Below are 20,211 nucleotides of genomic sequence, written 5' to 3'. Positions count from 1 at the left end.
AGCGGGGAATCTGCCTATGAGGAAAAGGTAAGTTTGGTTTTATTCAATATGGAGCAGCTCTCCAAGATTTTCTTTCTAAATTCTTATTTTATATCCCAAGTGATTTAAAATAAGAATACTGAAACCTTAAAGAATCATCCTAATGTCTATAGGTTAGATGAAATGCCTGCTAATTAGTAATTGCATTTATTAGGGCTTCCAGAGACTATTCACAAGATTGTTGGGTGGTGTTTTTGTTTTTAAAAAGTTTGCAATTAAGAGTTTTTCTGCTACTGCTATTTATTCCCCACTTCAAGTAATCATAATCCTCGGTCTGAGACATCAGACTTTGTGGGCATGGAAATGCCTGATTTGAGAAATATGGAAGTATAACTTCAGTTAGGAAATTTATAGCAAAACCAAATGGATTCAAATATTTAATACCTCAAAATTATATATACTTCCATCTTCAAAGTATCCTATAAACATTTATTGGTGCAACCTAATGGCCCGTCAGAGTGTTACCAGTCCCATTTTACAGAATACAAAATTGAGGTAAACGGATTAGATTTTGTGGCCCAAAAATCAGACGGAATCCATGTTAGCACTGGGATTAGAACTCAGGCCTTCCCAGCTCCTAGATTTGTGCCCAAACCACTAGAAGATCCTGTTTCATGCAAATATACTGAGTAATAAAAACAACCAAAAAATACAAAAAAAATCTATTAGCAGAATGGTTCAGAGAGAATAGCTTTGTGTTATAAATCTTGGGTTTCCAATGGGCCTAATCTTTCTAGAGCTACAGAGTTTAACATATCAGCAGGGTTAAATCAGACTTCATCTTTCTTAGATAGGTTGTGTGCGCACATATGTGTAGAAGACAGACAGGTGTTTTGGATGAAACATATACTGTGTGTGGATATTGAAGATCTTATGATCCCATTGTGACACTATCTCAGGGCAACACCCTGCACCCCCATGTTTATCCTTATAATACGATTGTGTGGCATCCAATGCAAAGTTTGTCATGTTGGGTGTCTTCGGAAGGCTCATGATGTACCGAGCATTGTTATAGTAATGTTATAGGTTGTAATTTCATGTATTTAGTTATGAGGCTGAAAATGTGTCCTCATGGCTTAAAACAAGCCCATGCAAAACTCTCCAGGAACAGAGAGGCAGTTCACACCTCATCAGGGCACGTATGGGACAAATCCAGCCCAGCCTCAGAGGAACGAAGGACAATGGTCTAGGCAGCAACAAAGGATTTGTTGGACTCTCAAGTCATCCCCCTTCTGTTGGTCAGTTTGGGACTACATTGAGGTAATGCTCACCTGACCCTGAAAGGGGGGGGAGGGGGGGCAAAGCCAAGAGGGAAGAAAGAACACGATAAAAGGGAGAGACATTTGCCATGCTCTTCCTCTCTCTTCCACCTCAATCTACAGACACCACCACCAGCGACTGCAGCACTGATCAAAAGTGAGAGCCTGGCTGAAGGGCAACCAGCCAGCCTATGGTGAGAAGCATCTAAGTTTGTAAGGGCACTGGAAATGTTAAAGATCAGTTTAGAATGTGTTTTGCTTTTATTTCATTTGACCAAATCTGATTTGTTGTGCTTTGACTTATAATCAGTTAAAATCTATCTTTTGTAGTTAATAAATTTGTTTATTCTACCTGAAGCAGTGCGCTTGGTGTGAAGTGTGTCAAGGGACTCCCCTTGGGATAACAGGCCTTGTACATATCAATTTCTTTGTTAAATTGACAAACTCATATAAGCTTGCAGTGTCCAGCAGGCATAACTGGACACTGCAAGATGGAGGTTCCTAGGGTTGTGTCTAGGACCAGAGATACTGGCTAGTGTAATTCAGTTGCACAATCCAAGCAGCAGCTGGCCAAAAGGGCTCACTCACGTCTGGGAGCAGCTTACATGATATAGGTTGTGCACGAACATCCCAGTAGTAGGGGTTCTCACAGCAGAGCAGGGTAAGGCTGGCTCCCATAGTTGAGGATTGGAGTGACCTAGCAGATCACTGGTCCAGATAACACCAGGGGAATGTCACACCCATGTCTCCTTATGTGATAGGGGTTTGCCCTGTGTCCTTGGCAAGAATGTCCCAACCCTCACAGTTATATAGCTGTGGTTGTCAATTTGGTTGCTACCTTCCACCCAACTATATCTATTAATTATTTAACAGCAGGATGAAAGTTAATGTATACATTTAAGATATTATTACTGAAAGCTGTTTTCAAAGTTGTTCAATTGTTCTTTAAACCTGGCTTCTTAAATTCTGAACACAATCAAAACACTAAAAACGTTAATCAAATTCAAAACCATTTAGAGAGAGAAAACGGACAAGAGAAAGTTATATATACAATTTTTACCTTAAAAGTTATAATTAAAAATGCAAATAGTAACAAAGTAAACAAGGCCAGTTCAAGCAATGCTGGAGACCTTCCCAACCCCACTCCCTCCATCCAGTCGGCCTCCACATGATAGAAACCAAAATTCAGTAAGACCCCCTTATCACTTCACTTGCCACCAGCTGTCCTATCATTCTAGTTCAGGGGCCGCTGCTTATTTCCACAGGGAAGCAACAAGGAATGTACCTAGAACTAGTGGGGTGTGTTTCTGAATAGAGTTACAAAATTGATGGAATTTTTTTTTTATATACAGAGACAGAGCCTGTGATGTGACACATCCAGGGTTGCATTACATACTCTATCTCACCAAGAGCTCAAAGTCTTCTTAACGTGACACCTTTTATATGGACGTTCATATTCCACATCACATAGCTTCGAATGAACAATAAAAATCTCACTGACGACCGTCCTTGAGAGAATGAGCCCCCAAGTGTTGATTGACTCCTGAGGTTGCAGATTTGGTATCACTGTCTAAATTGGCCTTGAGAGTAAATCCATGCACCAAAATTCGAAGAATTATTTCAAAATTATGACAACTTACATTCTTGTATTGCTAGTTTTGTTTACTATCACTGACTTCCCACTCTGGTCCACATTATGTTCCAATCCAAAGTAAGCAGCTACTCTGTGCAACAGCATTCTATGGTAAGAGGTCATGGGGGGAAATTTTTTGCGTGGAAATCTGGAAGAGAGAAGTACTCGTTTTACAAAACAAAAAAAATATTTTTCAATAATTTTTTTGTTAAAATTGCATCACTTACTCGTTACCACCAATGAAATCTAAAATTTCCTGTTCTAATTTCAGCAGCATCATTCTGTCCCTGAAAATAAAATACAACACTCATATAGGAAACACTCCAGAATTGAAAATATATGAATTTTAAACATGCATAGATAACATCCGTTCCCCTAATGAATGGGCAACAACGGTAGTTTACCAGCAGGACCACAAGGTATCTGATTTGCTACTGTGAGTGGATTTTTAGAGTAGAATTGTTCTATCTTGTAAGAAACCAGAATACAAAGACCCCTCTCAATCTCTCTCTTCCCATGAGAGTCAGCAGAAAGAACAGTCATTGAGATGATGTGCTCAAGTGAAAAGAATAAAATGGCTTCAAATCTCTACCATTGGGGTCCCTGCTGGTTGATATGGGTAAGCAGGACTCCCAAATGGGCAGGGCGCAAAAGCCAGTTACCTCCTGTGCAGGAGATGGGTCGCTGGCCATGGGGCTGTCCACACTGGTGTCTTGGGCATGGCCAGGAGGGAAAACAGCAGTTGCTGGGTCTCTGCAGCCTCTGAGCAGGCCAAGGAGGCGACGGGGATGGGGGTGGGAATGGGGGCTGGTCCCCTCTCTTTGCCTCTCCTATGGTCAGTGCAGCTGGCACTCCCTACCCCCAAAGTGTGTGGTGGGGAACTCTTCGCTCCTGCAAAAGCAAAGGGTCTCAGCAAACACACTGACCACAGTAGGGCAAACTGCCTGTCTCTTCCCTGAGGTAGGAAGGGGAGGGGAATGCATACAATTAGAAAAATTTCTGGGGGTGTTCTTGCCTTGACGTGTCATTCAAGTTCAAGTAAGAGGTGTGCTATTCTCTTATTTAATTGAGCTGTATTACTTCTTAACCCCATTAAGGCCTTAATGGCTAAATCCTAAAAGGGTATCTGATTCTAGAATCTAAAACTATATTTCTGCATGTGGCTCGCCAAGGTGCCCCAAAATTTCCATCCAGTCCACAACACTGAAAACACTGACCATCCAAAATTTTCAAGTTCTCCCTGTAACTTAGACACTGTGGCGTCTTCTATACAGGACCAAAATAAAACAAGGCAATATGTTACAGAATATACATACACACTTGAACTCCTTTGCCCTTTTCATAGCTCCCTATAGATAACAATACATGAAGTTTTAAAAATAGGATTATAAAACATTCTTAAATAAAAATTGACTGCTGCATATTTTCATTATTTTTGTGAATTGCAGATCTTCATTCTCAATTTCTTCTTCAAATTCATAACCACGAACAAAGAACCATGAATAAAAGATAAAATACTTAATTTTCATATCATTTTTAAAAATATGGCCCAGGCAGGTAGTGAAAGTAGTTACTATCTGATGGCTGCTTGTAACCTACATAACGTGAATTTCAATACAGTTCTTAATGTCACTATTATCAAAATTATGAATGCAATTGGCATTAATTAGAAATTTTATTTGAAGCCTCAGTAAAGGCACCAAGGAATTAATGGGAATGGAAAACTTACTGAACTTTCACCCCTAGAAGCATTTCATCCAAGTCAAGAGTGAGACAAATTGATGAGGAGCAAGGAGAGGCTTGCCCTGCTGCTGCGAGTACTACATTTTCATGTAACTTGGCATCTTTCAGCAGCACCAAAGTCAACTAATGTTAAAAATTACAGAGGCTTAGATTTTAAGACCAAAAAGAAATAATTACAACCATTTAGTCCAATCCCCTGCAAAATCCAGGCCACAAAATTTCACTCTGTAACTCCTGCATCAAGGCCTTAACTTCTGGTTGGGCCAGTGCATCTTTTTGAAAGATATCCAATCTTGATTTAAAGACTTAAAGTGATGGAGAAGCTATCACATTCCCAGGTAAGTTGTTCTAATGGTTAATTACTCTCACTGTTACAAATTTGCACTCTTTTTCCAGTCTTCGTTTGCCTTGATAACAGGCAGCTCATTCATTGAGACTACTGTCTCTCATGCTGATCAATACTATTTCATTGTTTCCTTGTGCTCCCCTCCAGTTTGTTGTATTCACTTCTTGTCCCTTGTCAGATATTTGACTGTAACTTTAAAAAGTTACCTAAACAGGAAAGGATGGTTAAAAAAATTGTTTTTGGTGGAAAGGGAGGAGAAAAAGTCCATCTCAGCAACAGTATCTTAAATGGTTTCTAAAGTCACAACTGCTTCATGATTAACTAAACTTTTTCATTTATAAATATAAAATCAGTCACTAACATAGCAAGTATAGTTTTAAGAGAGAAACAGTACAAAACAACTGTTTCAGTGAAAACTGTGGCCCTTGTATCGTTTGGATCAGCATCATGATAAAAACAACTACTGAAACATGGCTGTAGTATACAGCTTGGCTCACATGGTTCTCGGGGGGGAAAAACATTATCCACACCAATCAAGCAGGTGTTCTTATCCCAGTAACAACAAGGCCTATGAATTTGGAGCTCACATACCCTGGGGATGGGCTTTGTATAAGTTAGATAAGAAAGAAGTCCACAAAAAGGGAGAATGTTTGACAGTTTGAAAAGAATAGAAAAAAAAAAATCAAGCCCTGACATTTAAACCATTTTTTTAAAATGTTTTCAGAAACATTGTATAAATGTATTTTACAATTATATGAAACTGAAGACGTTAAAATGGTGAGTACATTTTGATGCTTTAATATAAAATTTGTCAGACTGCTTCTAGCACCAGGGATCTATTTTGCTTTTAATATTCACATATAATTCCCATTACAGTTGAAGTGCAGTTACGGTCAGGAAATAATGTTAAAAGTGACACCTTGCATTCCACATACCTCTCTCTTCCACAACTGGCATACAAACTTCACTCTGTCCTTGCGGTTAATTTAGATTTTTTTTCCTACTGACTGTAACGCAGGCTCAACCTGGTACCCTAAAACTCAGGTGGTATTTTTTGATTTATTTTTTAAAAAAATTTTTTTAAATTACCACCCCCAAATAAAACAATTCTGGAATAAGAATCCATTCCTCAGATACCAGACTTAATGTGTTGGTTGTGCATTAGAGTATCCTCCAACAGATTGCAGAGTGATAGCAAAGCTGTTCTTAGAAGGCTGATTTTGCCTAGCATGTTTCTCCTGGGTCCTGAGACCTCTTCTTACTTATGAGGAAGAACCAGAAGATGTGCAGTGGATCCTGTTGCCTCACTCCTCCCCTGGACCTCAAATAGTTTTGCTGGTACCCCTAAATCCTGCTCACCCCTGCACAGTAGAACCATGTCAAATCTGTTGCCAGAGAGACCCTGGAGGACCAAAGAGGTTAGGGAAGGATGTGTTCCTTGATGTGCAAATCAGGAGGAAAACAAAAAAAAAAAGAAGAGTAGCTATATTAGTTATGTGGCATTGATAAGAAGAAGAGGTGGTGTTTGTGAACTCAGGACACACATTTTGTAGACACAAAAGGACACATTCCTCCTCTCCGTTCCACAGATAAAGCTCCCTCTGAATTTACTGGAATTTACACCCATATAACTTGAGGCAGGGTTTGACCCAAACTGACACCAATGAGTGAGTTTGAGAGATGCTTTTCTTACTATAACTATATCTGAAGCCGTGTTACATATTGAAAAAAGGAACAAACCTCAGAACCTGCTATTCAACACCAAATTAGTTATTGCAACAAACCACATTTTTGCATAGCCAAGTAAAAATATTACACAAGGATGCTGATCCTGCAAATACTTATTAGTAAATTTGTAAACATGCGTAGTTCTATTGAACTCACAACATGGATAAGTGTAGGGCCCAGGAGGGAGAGCCAGCATTTTAAAATATGTTTAAACACTCCACATTAACTATACAAGATCAAGTTTAAGGCCTTTGCAAGCTAAGGTGTTTCTAGTGAAAGCTCTCAACACGCATCAGATTAATTAAAAACAAACAAAAAAAAGAGATAGCAAAATTGAGTTAATTCAAAACATTTTAATTTAACTTACCTGGGATTGTTTTTTAGTGTATTTACTAAAAATTCATGTAGATCTATGCCAGTTGAATCTGTGTATTCTTGGCTAGAATCTATAAAAAATATTAACAATGTTATTGAAAAGATCATATGCTCATTCTTTGAACACATGGTTCTTATTACATTTTTAAGATGCTGTTCATACAAGTGAATGAATAACTTAAACTCGGAATCTGGTAAATCTAAGATTTAGATGCATACACTGCACATTAGCTGCTCAACAGATCCCATTCCTAACTCAGTAAACTCAGCCTCACAATAGCTAAGAAGAGCTCTCTGCAGCTCAAAAGCTTGTTTCTTTCACCAACAGAAGTTGGTCCAATAAAAGACCCACCTTGCTTCTATAGTAGCTAAGGAAAAGACATGCAAGCCACAAAGTCTCATTTTGCGGATCCAATGTGGAATCATAGATTTTATTACTACTTTTGTCAGTCTGCAGAGGTAACTGCATATTTTCAAGCATTAGAGATTTGGTCTAGGTGACATGTAATACTTTACAAAGTACAAGTCTAACCTTTGTGATGTATGATTTATCCTGTATTGCTACAAGCTCACGTTTGGTGTGCCTTCAAGAGATGCCTTCTTTGACTTCTCTTCAACAACTTCCAAATATCCCCTCACAAGAGCAAACATTTCAGTTGCGTAGTACCTCTTCTGGTTCCTGCTGTTTTCAACCGGTTAGCCTGGGTGCCTATGCTTTGTGCCTCAGAATAGGTGACGCACAAAGAAATTTCATCTACCTTTGGACTATGTATTGGTACCCATCACTGCAATATCCAAGCACCTCCTAACGTTGTTCTTCTTAGGGCTTTCTTCTTAAAAAGATATGTTGAAGCTCCAACCCATTTCCAAGTGAAGAGTAGCATAGACTTGTGCCTAGGTTTCAACTGCCCCGGTGGTCAGTCCCAGATTGCCTTAATCCAGCCTGCTCTCAATTGCTCTTGAAAACAAAGATGCCAAATTTCCAGGAGCATTCCTGGTAAAACATTTATGAAGCTGAAAAATGATGTGCTCTTTATTTTTGTAAATTTGGTAAATTTGTTTATCAGTTTTTAAGTTATAACAATTTAGTAATCATTAGTGGGAAACCGAACTCTAACAGTAGGCAAGTTTCTATTTTCAGCACACTTTACAAGTTAAAGGGCTTAAACTACCGAATGACATGTAACAAGATAGGCAACTGTTTAAAGGCTATCTCCACTATTCTGCTACTCCGCCTTTAATTCCCCATCATCAGTTTGAAGAGAATAATTTCCTTCATGATATGTTTAGAGAACATATGAAAGGATAAACACACTGGTTGGTTAAAAGAACATGATGGTGTGGCTTTCCCCCACTCTGCCACCACCCAAAACTTGATTTCAAGCTTTGAGGACAAAAAAAAAAAAAAAAAAAAAAAAAAACTCAGTTAACTCCTGTACCCCAACTATTTTAATTCAAGTGAACTTCTGATTTCCAACAAGGATAAGAGGCACTGAAATGACATGAGAAAGGCTGCTATGAATTTTAAGTATATGGTAAAAGTAAGTAATAGAAATTTCATTTAAAAAATACTGGTTTTATGGCACTGCAGTACAATTTGTTTGAGTCAAGATGTCTGGATAAGTGTTTTGGGGTAATTTATTTGAACAAAAGCTGACCTAAAACCTCAGGCTCACCCATCAGCTAATATATATATACTCAAAGTTTTTCCATTTAATAAAGTGTTGCTCACCAGGGACAGGAACAAATTTGTGTTATTTTTGCATATCTGCTATTTAAGTTATCCTCTGAGTTTTTGGTAAATTGAAAAGAATAGCTCGTCCTTAACAAACCAGTTCACAACACTGTCAGTGTGCAGGATGTTTTTACTCCCGCCATTGACTCACTCCCATCTTCATTCTGAAGACCTTAGAAATTTTTTTCCTTTTAGGGACCTCTCAAAAAGCAATTACAAATTTCAGTAAGAATATTGGCTACTTGTGAACATGGGGAAGGAGTAGTACAATGGGACAACTCCTCCCCCAGTTACTTCTCTCATACAAAGCCAGGGCATAATCTCAGCCCTCAAACTCCTGGGAGCACAAGGACTGCTCCCTCATACAGCCCCTCTGGAATCAACTATTCCAAAAGGTATGTGGGGATAAGGGCAGGCAACAGCTCCACCATCTTCATGCCAGGCTGCATCAGGGAGGGAAGTATGTCTGCTGTAGCATGTACTCTCTCCGGCAAACTGAGAAGCAGCCCAAGAGATGGTACCTCCTGATATAGATTCCCTCACCCCAAAGCCAATAAGAGATTTTTTCCCCCTTATTTTTAAAAATGAGGTAAGTTTTCAATTACATCTTGAAAGGTTAAAATCAAGTTCTTTTCTCACTGAATTTTCCCTCCACCTATTATGTACACATAGTATCCCCTTAATATTGGGATTCTGGAAATGAATGATACTTGTTTCCAGACACACAAAGAATTACACTGTCCACAAACAGATGCACGGAAAGAGTAAGTCACATTTAGACTTATCTGTTTTCTCTCGCTCTCTCTAAATTGAACAAAGTAAATTCCATCCATTTCTCAACTACCACCATGAAAAATTAAGAAGAGGGGATCTGATGTTCACCCAAGGGCAAATGTTAATGCATCAAAAGTTGTGCCAGTTGTGCTTACACATAGAAACTGCATATGCACAAGTAGACCCTGGAGTCAGGTTCCAAAGAAGAATCAGGCCTGAAGTCTTTGCTGAAAAACTATATGCATTTGACTTTCAGCACAGCAGAATTATTCACAGTAATTATTCCATCAAAGTCACTCAAGATTATTAATGTGGACGTCTAGATAGTTTACTTAAAATAGAATTTAAAAGCAGAGCGATAACAAACCTCTTGATAACATTTTTCTGGACAATTTATCACTGGATTTTTCCTTTTCCGTTTCATCTTTTGTGGGCTTCTCTTCTTTCTCAAAAGACTGCGTTAACTGGATCTGAATTTTCTCCTGTTGAAAAGATCAGTTATGATGGAAACTATTTTAAGTAAGCTATGGCCTGTACCAGAAAATTGCTCTGAAACATGTTCGTTGATAATGGAAAAGTAACTAGTATAGTAAGTATCTTCAGATCCTCTTAAAATCAGAGAGCCCACTTCAAACAAAAACTTATCAAAATGTATAGAGAAAATATGGAAAGTAGACGCATTTAAATATTTTATAGCGCACATACATCTCAAGGACATATCCCATTTCACGATTATATTAAAGTGTTCTAGGTGTTTAAGAAAATATATAGCATAGGCCAATTTTTTAAATAGTGAATTGCTCAGTTGATCATTAGGCTCCTCACTGCCAGCTTTTACTCCCTCCACTAAGCAAGTGCAGTGAGAATGCTAAGTAAGCTTTCATAGCACAACACCAATGACAAGAACTTGAACAAGTAGGTTCGAAGGGGGACCAGCTTTCCCAATTTCACCAACAAGTTGTTTACATTTCTTTAATAGTTTAGTGTATTAAGATAATAGCAAATTTGACAAAGGTTATTTATGCCTTGAATTTTTAGTTTAATATAGGTTTGCTAGTAAAGTATATTTCTAGGTAATCCATCTCAAAATCTGAATTTATTTATACAACTGGATACACTATTACAGACTGGATCCCCCCCTAAAAGCGAACACAAAAGTTTCCTTTTTAATTTAATCTAATCTAAATTAAAGACTATGCCAACAGGTGACAGGGTAACTTGGCCTTCATACCTATTTAATCTCTGCTGAGGCTGCCTGTAAGGGTGACAGCACCAGTTTTAATTTTTGTGTGTGATGACATGTGCATATGGCATTGCTATGCATTTTCAACATTTGAAAATTAATAGGTCTAACAAATGTTGCTGAATTTCTACATTATCTGACAACCAAAACTATAAATAAATACTGAATTGTTCTACTTACCTACAGTATATGCTATTTTTCTATAGACATCTAAAGTTCTGTATTTGCCACTACTAATCACAAACATTTTGCTCCTCCATATATTCATGTCTTAGACCAAAAGATTCATTTGGCTCAAAACCTGTAGTTTCCACCACAAAATATTCTCTCTCAGCTAACTGTAAACCAGAGTTTAATATGAATAAGCAATCATTTTCTTCCCTTCATCTGAACTAAAAACACTGGTGGCTCTTCAGTTACCTACTTTGTTGTCTTTATGTTAACTTAGAAAAAGGAAATAGTTAATTTCTCACTAGGAAACCGGGTTAGCATGACTTGGATCCACCACTATGATATGCTATTCCATTTCCTTTTATAAATCAGAACAATGTCAGTAGGTAGAAAGAAGTTTCAGACCACCACCATTTCCCCTCCTCCCTCATTAATTTTACCAGGTTTCACCTGACAATTGCTTACTCTACACTTATCCCAAATACAAAATGTACAACAACAGTTTAAAGATCTGGGTTAATAAATCAACCTTGTTTAATTTCTTTACTAATAATGCCCTATAACAATGGATAAGGCTGCGAGTTTGTCACAGAGGTCATGGATTCCGTGACCTCCATGACTTTTGCAGCAGCCTATGTGCCTGGCTCAGGGGCAGCTCAGGCAGCCCTTACGCCAGTTGCACCGGTCACTGATGGGGGAGTCTCAGGCCAACGCATCCCACCCCCCAGCAGCAGAGTTTGGTTGTGGGACGGGGCAGGAAGTTGAGGCATGGGAGGGGGTGAGGCAGGCTCTGGGCAGCACTAACCGGAGGGGGTGGGGAGGGGGAAGGAAGGGGACCTCCCTGGAAGCGGCAACATCCCCCTCGCTCACCTCCTAGGCAGAGGCGTGGACTGGCAGCTCTGCAGTGCATGCTGCCTCCACCTTCAGGTTCCCGGCCAATGGGAGCTGCAAAGCCAGCGCTCTGGGCAGAAGCAGCATGCAGAGCTGCATGGCCACGCCTCCACCTAGGAATTGAGGAGGGGGATGTCACCGCTTCTGGGGAGCCCCCCCACACGGTAAGCACTGTCCAGAGCCCGCCTCACCCCATCCTGCGCTCCAACTCCCTGCCCCCTTCCACACCCAAACACTGCTGCTGCTGCTGCTGGGAGCGCAGGAAGGTGAGGGTGGGCATGAAGCCAGGTAGGTAGCCTGCTGGCCCTGCCAACCCTCCTCCCACCCAGCACCAGCAGGGGTCCTGGGCTGCCCACCACCACCCACCCCTCTCCTGCACACTAGCAGGGGTTCCAGGCCATGTGCCGCTGCCCACCACCCTCCCCCCACCCCAAGTACCCGGGCTGCCCTCCCCCAGCACCCATGGCACCCCCAAGCAGCCCCCCCCACCCCAAGTTTTAGTCAGGGGTATACAGTAAAAGTGACGGACAGGTCACAGGCCATGAATTTTTGTTTACTGCCTGTAACCTGTCCATGACTTTTTACTAAAAATACCCATGACTAAATTGTTGCTTTAACAATGGAGAATGGTAAAAAGGAATGCCACATCTGAATGGATGCATTTCTTCTACCACCACTGATTCCCCAGGACTGTGATGGAAAGCTTCCTGTGCTTTCCATTTTGTTTGCCGCAAAGGCTGAAGAGTCTAATGAAGTATGACCCACTTGCCTGGAAAGTTGTAGAAAAATCTATGTTTAGCTTTTATTCCCTAGGTAAAGCCTTGTGTGCTTTAGTCTGTCAGTGGTGAGGATATTTACTCTAGGCATATTGCCTTAACAGAATCCACACTAAAATGCAAATACAACTTTCCCATCAGAGCTCTTCATTCACTTGTCTGTTCACATACGTTGAGATATTGTTCACTTCCACTGTTAATAGTCATCTGAGTTACCCAGCTTGTAAAGTATCCTAAAATTTATCCCCACTTTCTGAGTCCTGAAGAGCTCTAGAATTTGACTTAAAAAGGATTCAGGGCCTGGTCTCAGCTTTCACCCACAACCCCTGGAACCAACACGCATAAATGGTGGCCCAGGGAAAAAATCCAGGCCACTGAGTGAACCTATAAAATAGTTCTTGACTTTCATATATTCTTCCTTTGGCCTTTCCCCCCCCTAAGGAAAATATGTCCTTTAAAGGAGAAAAAGCTCAATCCTATTCAGAGACTATGATGAACTCATAGGGAAATAAATTACTAAGATAGACACAGGTTTCAGAGTAACAGCCGTGTTAGTCTGCATTCGCAAAAAGAAAAGGAGTACTTGTGGCACCTTAGAGACTAACCAATTTATTTGAGCATAAGCTTTCGTGAGCTACAGCTCACTTCACCGGATGCATGAAGTGAGCTGTAGTTCACGAAAGCTTATGCTCAAATAAATTGGTTAGTCTCTAAGGTGCCACAAGTACTCCTTTTCTTTTTAAGATAGAAACAGTCTTCCCTTTATGAAACTGATGAGGATCTTTATTTACCGGAGGCCGCATACAATCCTAAAGCACACAATTTTTCAAGGAAGTAGCTGTTCACTTGCCATTATTTGTCTAGATAAGATATTATCTCTTTGTAAGCACCCTGTAACATAAAACCAAACTGAAAAGGTCTAATACTAAATGTCAGTCTCTGGGATTCACTGCTTCAGTTACAATTTTCATCTTTCAATAGTAAAACTCCAAATTTTATATGTGTATAATGTAATACAGTTTTATAAAACTTGCATTTCTGTAGCATCTCTCAGCTAGGGATCTCAAAGTACTTTACAAATATTAATAAAGCAAGCCTCAACACTCTTATGAGGTACTGTCATCAGTTATTTCTGCAAGAATCTATCAGTCATAAAGGTTAAGTATAACTCAAAGTCTATGAAGTAGACAAAATGACTGTTTCTGGGGCCAAACCTAGAGGCACAACCCAGTAGTCTGGGATTGCCTTTCCAGTGTGATTATTGAGTAGAATATAAAAGTATTTCATAAAATTAAAAAAAAAAATGACTTCTTGGATAATTCTACAGATAAACCCTGGACATGACAGAGCACTTGTGTAATCTTTATGACCATAGATCATTTCTCCTTTAACTAGGTCTGTCCATAGAAGGAAATGCTCTGGAGGCTTTGCTGCCCAATGCATATTTAGAGTAGTGCCTTGAATGATGTGATCCCCGTAATAAAAATGTGCTCTTCCAAAACAAACTTTGTTAGTGATCTTTTGAAATGAGTAGTTCAACTCATTTCACCTCTCTCATTCTAAACAGATTTGAAACTCTTGGTTTTAGAGAAGACCTGAAGCTTTCTGGAAAGAGGATTCTCACCCAAAAAGCTTTTTCCTCCTATTGACAGTAAATATTATGAACCTCAGCTTTGATGGAATATTAACAAGACCGGAATTTCCTGCACACAAGACATAATGCATTAAAATACGAGTCCAAAACTAGCTCACTGCCATCCTCAATCATTTTCTTTTCTAATATCATGCGATAGTCTTTCCATTCCACTAGTACATCAGGAGGATGTTAAAGAACAGCTACTAAATTTAAACATTTTCAAATTGGCAGGTCTGGATGACTTGCAACGAAGAGTTTTAAAAGAGCTGTCTGAGCTCCTCCCTGGACCATTAATGTTGATTTTCAATAGATCTTGGAATACCAGGAAAGTTCCAGAAGACTGAAAGAAAGCTAATGTTGCACTAGTATTTAAGAAGCGGTGAAGAGTAGGATTTGATTTTTTTTTTGACGCAAGTAGTAGTGCTGATGTAATATACTTGGACTTCTATAAAACATTTGACTTGGTACATGACATTTTAATTAAAAACAAAAAATATAAAATTAACATGGATTAAAACCTGGCTAACTGATAGGTCTCAAAATATAATTATAACTAGGGAATCATTGAACAGGGAGCTTTCTAATAAGGTCCCACCAGGACTGGTTCTTGGCCCTACGCTATTTATCGTTGTCATAAATATAAAGGGAAGGCTAACCACTTTTAAATCCCTCCTGGCCAGAGCAAAAAACCCTTTCACCTGTAAAGGGTTAAGAAGCTAAAGATAACCTCGCTGGCACCTGACCAAAATGACCAATGAGGAGACAACATACATTCAAAGCTGGGGGGGGGGGAGACGACAAAGGGTTCTCTCTGTCTGTGTGTTGTTTTTGCCCAGACCAGAGCAGGAATGCAGATTAGAACTCCTGTAAAGGGATAATAAACAATCAAGTTAGATATGTGTTAGAGTCTGTTTTGTTTAAATGGCTGATAAAATAAGTTGTGCTGAATATATTCCTGTTTTTGTGTCTTTTTGAAACTTAAGATTTTGCCTAGAGGGATTCTCTATGTTTTGAATCTGATTACCCTGTAAGGTATTTACCATCCTGATTTTACAGAGATGATTCTTTTACTTTTTCTTCTATTAATATTCTTCTTCTAAGAACCTGATTGCTTTTTCATTGTTCTTAAGATCCAAGGGTTTGGGTCTGTGTTCACCTCTGCAAATTGGTGAGGATTTTTATCAAGCCTTCCCCAGGAAAGGGGGTGTAGGGTTTGGGAGGATGGGGGGGCGGGAGAGGACGTTTCCAAGTGGGCTCTTTCCCTGTTATATATTTATTAGACACTTGGTGGTGGCAGCAATAAAATCCAATGGCAAAAGGTAAAATAGTTTGTACCTTGGGGAAGTTTTAACCTAAGCTGGTAAAAATAAGCTTAGGGGGTTTTTCATGCAGGTCCCCACATCTGTACCCTAGAGTTCAGAGTGGGGAAGGAACCTTGGCAATCATTTTTATCAATGATCGAGAAGAAAACATATCACTGATTAAGTTTGCAGATAGCACAAAAATTGGGAGAGTAGATGAAGATGACAGGTTACTTACACAGAGTTATATGGATCACTTGGTAAGCTGGGTGCAAGCAAACAAAGTATATACATCTAGGAATAAAGTCTCCATACTTACAAGATGGGGGAGACTATCCTGGGAAGCAGTGACTCTGAAAAAGATTTGGGATTGTCATGGATCATCTGCTGAACATGAGCTCCAAGCACAATACCGTGACTAAAAGGGCTAATGTAATCCTTGGATGCATAAACAGGGGAATCTCCAGTAGAAGCAGAAAGGCTGTTTTGCTCTGTACTTGGCACTGGTGCAACCATTGTTGGAATACTGTGTTGAGTTCTGGTATTGATAATTTAAAAAGAATGTTGATAAATTGAAGACGGTTCAGAGAAGAGTCACGAGAATGATTAAAGGATTAGAAAATATGCCTTATAGTGACAGATGTAAGAAGCTCCTTATATTTAAATTTAACAAAAGAAAAAGTTAAGGGGTGACTTAACAGTCTAAGTAGCTACATCGGGAACAAATATTTATTTAATAGCAAGCTCTTCAAATCTAGCAGAGAAAAGTAGAACACGATCCAATGGCTGGAAGCTGAAGCTAGATCAATACAGACTGGAAATAATGCATATATTTTTAACAGAGAAATCTACTAACCTCTGAAACAATTTACCAAGGGTTGTGGTTGGACTCTGAATAGCATACCTTACGGAAAAGTTACACTTGTGCAATAGAAGAAGCAACATTTTGACCTTAACATCTTCATTATGTAGTACTATAAGCTAATCCATATTGGATATTAATTTTTACCATAAAGTTGCAATAGTATGTCATCTTTGGATGTTTCTATGTTAGCCAGATAAGAAAACAAAACATTGTAGACACAGCTTAAGCATATACAGTATATTATTCAGAAATGCTTTCCACACAAAAACTAATTTACATTACACAAGAAGTTAAATTCAACTAACTGGCAAGAGAGTTTAAAGATGAAACGTATCACATTTGTGCTGTACTGCAAAATTGGACTGCAGCAACTGTTTTAAGGAGTGTGACAGGGTTGGGCCAAATGGCTATAGGAGAGTAATAGAAGGTAGATATTTTAGCCCCAGGTTAAGTAGGTCCCTTTTCCCTGGGTAAGGTAACAGGGAAGGTTCCAGAACAATCAGGAACCTTCTGGAGACAATTAAGACAGAGAGGCTGATTAGAACACCTGCAGCCAATCAAGAAGCTGTTAGAATCAATTAAGGCAGGCTAATCAGGGCACCTGGGTTCAAAAGGGAGCTCACTTCAGTTTGTGGTGCGTGTGTGAGGAGCTGGGCGCAAGAGGCACTAGGAGCTGAGAGTGAGAACGTGGACAGTTGGAGGACTGAGGTGTACAAGCATTATCAGACACCAGGAGGAAGGTCCTATGGTGAGGATGAAGAAGGTGTTGGGAGGAGGCCATGGGGAAGTAGCCCAGGGAGTTGTAGCTGTCACACAGCTATTCCAGGAGGCACTCTAGACAGCTGCATTCCACAGGGTCCTAGGCTGGAACCCGGAGTAGAGGGCAGGCCTGGGTTCCCCCCAAACTTCCCAACTCCTGGTCAGACACAGGAGTCATTGTCCTGGACTGTGGGTTCAGAAAAACAGCCAAGCTGAGGGCTGCCGTGAAGCTCCAAGGCGAGCAAATCCGCAAATAAGCGCAAGACCCACCAAGGCAGAGGAGGAACTTTGTCACAGGAGTAACAAACAGAAGGACAAGTGCCTAAGCTTTATTAGCACTCCTCCACAGCTAATGCCGTCTACAACTAGCAAACTATCAACTGACTAAGACATTGGTCATATCAAAGTCCACATTATAACATAATTCATTGCATATTAAGATAACAACCTAGATTATCATGGAATAATACCAATCCCACTTCCCTCTTCAGTCTGAAAAAGATGGATATTTTTGCCATTCAAGTACTTACAGACTTATCAAAACACCGCTTTACCTATTCCTTTGTAAACTAAATAAACTGAGTTTCTTTCATCTCTTTCTGTAAAGCAGGCTCTCCAGACCTCCAATAATTCTTGTAGCTTTTTTCTGAATTTTTTCCAGATTGTCAACCTCAACTTTAATAGTGTGGACACCATGTTCCAGTAATATTCTCACTGATACCATATATAGTGGTAATACTATCTTCCTGCTTCAACTTGATATCCTCCTCCTTATACATCCAAGGACTGAATTTGCTCTCTTAGCTGCCAGTTGATTATCCACCATGAGCCCTAAATCCTTTTCTGAATCACTGCTATCTAAAATAATCCCTTATCCTATAAGTGTGATGTGTATGTCTGTTTACCAGATATATGACTTGGCATTTAGTTATATTAATACACATTATGCTCAAGTGAGCCCAGACTACCATGCGATCCAGACTGTTCTGTATAACTGACCTGTCCTTATAATTATTTATCACTTCACCAATCTGTATCATCTGCAAACTTTACTAGCAGTGATTTTATGTTTTCTTCTAGTTGATTGCTAAAGATATTGAATACCATCAGGTGAAGAACAGACCCCTTGAGAGACAGTTGTAGAAATGGTCCCATTGACTGATGGCTGCCCATTTGCAATTACTTTTTGAGCTCTATCAGTTAGCCAATTTTGAATCCATTTTGTGTTTTATATAGTGCTTTATTTTCATTGTAAAAACAGAATGTCATGTGATACTAAATCAAAAGCTTCATTGAAGTTTAAATGCATTACATCAATAGTTACTTTTGCCAGTGAAACTTCTGCTCTCATGAAAAAACTGTATCAAGCTTGTTTTGACAAGCCAACTTTCCTTAAATCCATGTTGACTTGCATAAGTTACACTGCCATGTTTTTATTTCTTGATTTTTTGAATCCTGTGCCACTCTCTCCATGATTTTTCCTGGGATCAATGTCAAGAAAGTTAGTCTATAATTATTAGAATCATCCCATGAGCCCTTTTAAAATATTGCCATAACTTCACTTTCTTCCAGTCCTCTGGAGCTTCCCCAGTATTCCAAGATTTGTTAAATATCAACATCAATGGCACAGAGAGCGATTTCGCAGATTTTAAAATCTTGGATGGTAATTATCTGGTCCTACAAGTTAGAAGATGTTTAAACTTTGGCAGTTTCTGTTTAACATCCTCCTGAGTTACTGCTGGAAGAGAAAATATTTCTTTATCACTGTAAACTGTTAATAAACTGTCCAGCTTCTTTCCAAATACAGAACAGAAATATTTATTGAACTTCTATTTGTGCATCGTTATTGACAATTTTAACGTCCTTATCTGTAACAAACCAATATTGTTGGTATTTCTTTTGTTCCTCATATTAAAAAAATTCCATCTTACTGTCCCCTTAATCTTAAGGCCATAGATTTTTTTTTTTAAACTAATGCCTTTAGCTTTCCTTATCAACTGGCTACATTTAACGATGGCTGAAAATAAGAGAAGCAAGGGAAAGTCAAGCAAGTGCACTACTTTACCATTGCATCCCACATCACAGTGACAATCTGCACACAACCTGGATCCACAGAAGCAGCAAAGCTTATGAAACTGGAGGAGAGCTGAGTCCTGCACATTGACTTGGAGATAACAAATCCTGCTGCTAGCTGGTGTATAGGCATAGACCATTTCAAGATATTGAACAGGGAGCAGCAGCACCTGTGCCTCCTCCAGAGTGAGCAGTCCTGCTAGAAGAGGAGGATGCAGAGAATGAGGCACTGCAAGGAGAAGCAGCAGTGCTAGAGCTGCTCTCTCCAAGGTAACAAAGCACAGCAGATCCAGCATTATCACAGGCACCTCCTAGCAGGCTGATCATACACACTTCACCTTCCCAGGTTGGGATAAGTGAACTCAACAACTGGGAGAAGATGAGGTTACTTATCTTGTATGGTAGCTGGAGTTCTTAGAGATGTTTTGTTGCTATGTTGCTCCACATGAGGATAGTATACACATGCACTTGTGCACTTTTGATTGAAGATGTTTTATTAGCAGTGACCATGCCCTTGGTCTCCCCATGCTCTGCCCAGTCACTCCAGTTCCTTCTCAACCTCAGAGCGTGGAAGAACACCAAAGTTGAGGGGAAGAGAGAGGGGTGATGGGGAATCCAGAGAGACAAAATATGTTGCAAAACTGCAGTTACTGTACAAGGTAAGTATCCTCTCCTTTGTCTTTGAATTATCTTCCCTATGGGTGCTCCACGTAAGACGACTCCATCAGTGCAGAAGAGGGAGTGGATTCTGTCCAAAGTGTAAAAGTGCTTCACTAGAGGCTCTGGTGTCTGCTCTGGAGGTATGTGTTAAGACATAGGATGGAGGAGTGGGAAGCGGGCATGGTTGTCTAGTCTGGTGTGAAA

General features: G+C 39.6%; 1 protein-coding gene across 8 annotated transcripts in view; it reads right to left on the bottom strand.

The window, feature by feature from the left end:
* R3HDM1 (R3H domain containing 1) overlaps positions 1-20,211 on the bottom strand; it is a 163,914-nt gene that overhangs the window by 67,654 nt on the left and 76,049 nt on the right. For all 8 annotated transcript variants that reach the window (XM_084643971.1, XM_084643965.1, XM_084643968.1 and 5 more), the window contains 4 exons: positions 10,000-10,114; positions 7,116-7,194; positions 3,159-3,218; positions 2,939-3,079 (listed from right to left, as the gene is read on the bottom strand). In XM_084643971.1, coding sequence (XP_084500097.1) covers positions 2,939-3,079; positions 3,159-3,218; positions 7,116-7,194; positions 10,000-10,012 — 293 coding nt within the window. In that variant the 5' untranslated portion in view covers positions 10,013-10,114. The remainder of the gene's footprint in view (positions 1-2,938; positions 3,080-3,158; positions 3,219-7,115; positions 7,195-9,999; positions 10,115-20,211) is intronic.

This window comes from Lepidochelys olivacea, assembly GCF_965140295.1.
Source record: "Lepidochelys olivacea isolate rLepOli2 genome assembly, chromosome: 11".
In the NCBI taxonomy this organism is placed as follows: Eukaryota; Metazoa; Chordata; order Testudines; family Cheloniidae; genus Lepidochelys; species Lepidochelys olivacea.
The sequence above is the reverse complement of the archived record's forward strand: the minus strand, read 5'-3'. Positions and strand labels throughout refer to the sequence as shown.